The sequence below is a fragment of the Metarhizium robertsii genome, assembly GCF_000187425.2.
Source record: "Metarhizium robertsii ARSEF 23 chromosome Unknown MAA_Scf_3, whole genome shotgun sequence".
NCBI lineage: Eukaryota > Fungi > Ascomycota > Sordariomycetes > Hypocreales > Clavicipitaceae > Metarhizium > Metarhizium robertsii.
The window spans coordinates 621,987-624,719 of NW_011942171.1; the positions used below are offsets into that span (position 1 = coordinate 621,987).

The 2,733-nt window shown below is 50.1% G+C and overlaps 1 protein-coding gene across 1 annotated transcript in view; it reads right to left on the reverse strand.

Moving 5' to 3' along the window:
• MAA_00397 (Protein kinase-like protein) overlaps positions 1-655 on the reverse strand; it is a gene marked incomplete at both ends in the record, with an annotated part of 839 nt that extends 184 nt beyond the window's left edge. Inside the window, one exon of the mRNA XM_007818395.1 lies at positions 10-655. Within this exon, the coding sequence (XP_007816586.1) occupies positions 10-655 (646 nt within the window). The remainder of the gene's footprint in view (positions 1-9) is intronic.
• Positions 656-2,733: the final 2,078 nt, after the last annotated feature.

Here is a 2,733-nt window from a genome sequence, read left to right on the forward strand (position 1 = left end):
CACTCTCACGGTCAACGACCTCCGGTGATACATCGCTTATGGCATTGAGGTGATTTTCGAATATGATGCCTCCTCCAATCCCATAAACGGCTTGAATTTCTTCCACCTCTTTGAGCTGATGCAGAATGGATCTAACTGGATCCTCCACGCTGTTATGAAGGAAGTACTCCAGGTCCTTCTCGTTCGCGATCGGCCGCTGGGAAATCCTGTGTCCAAGGCCGGACAGGAAGTTCCGAGATTCGAAGAGTCGCGTCTCCGTGGGAAACGCGTCGTAGAGTACGCCAGAGGCGATCCTCTGTTGCTCTAGGAAGTCTGACCACGGTTGGAGACTTGTTGGACATAGTTTATTCCTGGGGTTTGTGATGGAGCCTTTGGATGTGAGGGATTTCTCATTCCTGGGGTTTGTGATGGAGCCTTTGGATGTGAGCGATTTCTCGGTTTCGACCGCGAATTTCGAGAACACAAGACCATGGCAAGCCGCGATGTATTCGTCCAACGTTGTGCGACGGGTCTGCTCTTCTGCAGTTTCAGCGCGTTGTTCTTCTCTCTCAGCGCGTTGTCGCTCCTCTAGCCGTTGCCTATCTGCCAACTCGGCACGTAGCTCAGCTTCTCGTAAAAGCCTCTCAAGCTCTTCGATCCTCGTTCTCTCGGTCATGGTGTGGAGGTGCAAACCTGTTAATAGACTTGAAGCTGGTGTTGGTGTTGTGAAGACTGAAGGGCGCCCCACCCACCATCAAGCCAATGTGGGACCCGGTTGGGCACCACGGCAACGCTCTGATTCCGACCCAGGGGACGAAGATGAGGTCTGCAACAACGATTGCGTGGATGAGAGCCCTCTTCGCCGTCGCTCACGGCAGCCTGTCGCACAGTCAAGGCGTGGTCGCCGTGGACCTGCCCCTGGTACAGGAGGGCGGCCACGAAAAATCTCGAAGGCAAAGTTGGTCATCGATACCGCCACGAAGTGTTCGGAGTCCGGTGATAATTTCACCCGAAGAATGAGCTGTATTTCATGCACAAGATCCGGTGTGTAATGGCGATCTTGACGCCTCCGCCTTGGCTGACCGCGATAAGGCCACCATCCGCGAGTTCTGGACCATGCTGGACAATGATCAGATGGAATATTGCAGTGGATGCCAAGAGAGTTGGTTTCAGATGAAGATCGATCCTGACGGCATCTGTGAGCGTTGCCATCGAAAACATGCGAAACCCCGGCGAGCCGTGTTTTCTTCTCTGCGGATAATCAGCTCGACTGTGGCCCTGTGCCGGCGCGATTGCCCCAGCTTACGCCTACCGAAGAGGCGTTAATTGCTCGCGTTCATGTCCACATGAACATTATGCTTGTGCGAGGGCAGCAGTACAAGTATCGCGGCCACGTAGTTTACTTCCTCCGTGAGGTTGGCTTAGTGTATAACCAACTGCCGCTTTTACTACACGAGTTGAACACGGTATTACTACGTCTGCCAATACGCCATCACGCGCATTTTTTTAGCCGGCAATTTACCCGCCAGTTCCGTGTACGCCGCCAGCCAGTCACCATATGACTTAACTAGAAGATGAAGACCTAAGAAAGCCTCGCAACAATGACAGGTCATTGCGAAGGCTTAAATGTGCTCCAAATTGGTCGGGGTGTACTCTTTGCGCGTATCAACTCCAAGAATAGCAACATGTCCTAATAAGTTCACTTAATATGCTACGCGAAAGCCACCTCAGTGCATATAGAAAGGCTTCGAAGAGGCCACCTTTTCATTGGACAGAAAGGCCGTGGCTGGTATGTTTCGCTAGCTAGCTCATAATTTGAACCATATAGCCAAGTTCGACTCTGAGAAGCTAATGCGAAGCTTGTAGACAAATAGGTCCTGCTAGGTGAGTCATTTGATAATACATAGTATTGATAACATATTTACTCGTCGGCAGTCTAGATGCCCCAAATCGGTAGGTGACGTGCTCAGAATTGTATATAGAGAAATGAAGAGCGGGGAGAAGTTCAGCAACGGCGACAGGTGGAGCATGCTATTTACTACTGTCGCAGAAACCATAGCAGCACCGCCGTGAGCCGTGATTATTCCCCCAGCCAGCTCGCATCAACAGCGCCGCTCTCCGAATGCCTACCTTCTCTTGATTGGATCCCTCCTCCGCGTTTGGCGGCACCTCAATCAGGCACGGCGCCGTCTGCAGCCAACCTTTTTGTCCGACGGACATGGACAGTTAAATTTTGCCGCGTCGCAGTTTGCCAGGACGTCTTGAATGACAGCACCTGGACAAATATATCATCGCGGTACATGGATCCAGTCATGGAACAAGCTCCCCAGAGCCAACCTGACGCCTTGGCCACACGCATCTACCTGGGTACGGCCCTCGGCGCCTCTGCCTTTCGATAAACGCTGACGATTGGGTCTAGGTAACCTCCCCTACACGGCCAAACCCTACGACATCGAGGAAGCGCTCGCCATCAATGGCTTCAACCACGTAGAAAAGATCCAGTCAAAACAATGTTGATTTATTCTTAGATAAATATAAAGACTTAAAAATCATATCTAACTTTTTGCCATAGCACCTATTAATAAGCAAATTCCTATTATTGTTATAATATTTTCATTAATGTAAGGAGCAATTGAAAATACTGGGCACATGAACAACAGGTAAACCATAGGTTAGTAACCATAGTCTAACAATGTTAAACTCTTCTTGTTCCTTATGCATGAAATATTAATAGATACAGAATTTGCTGTGCCT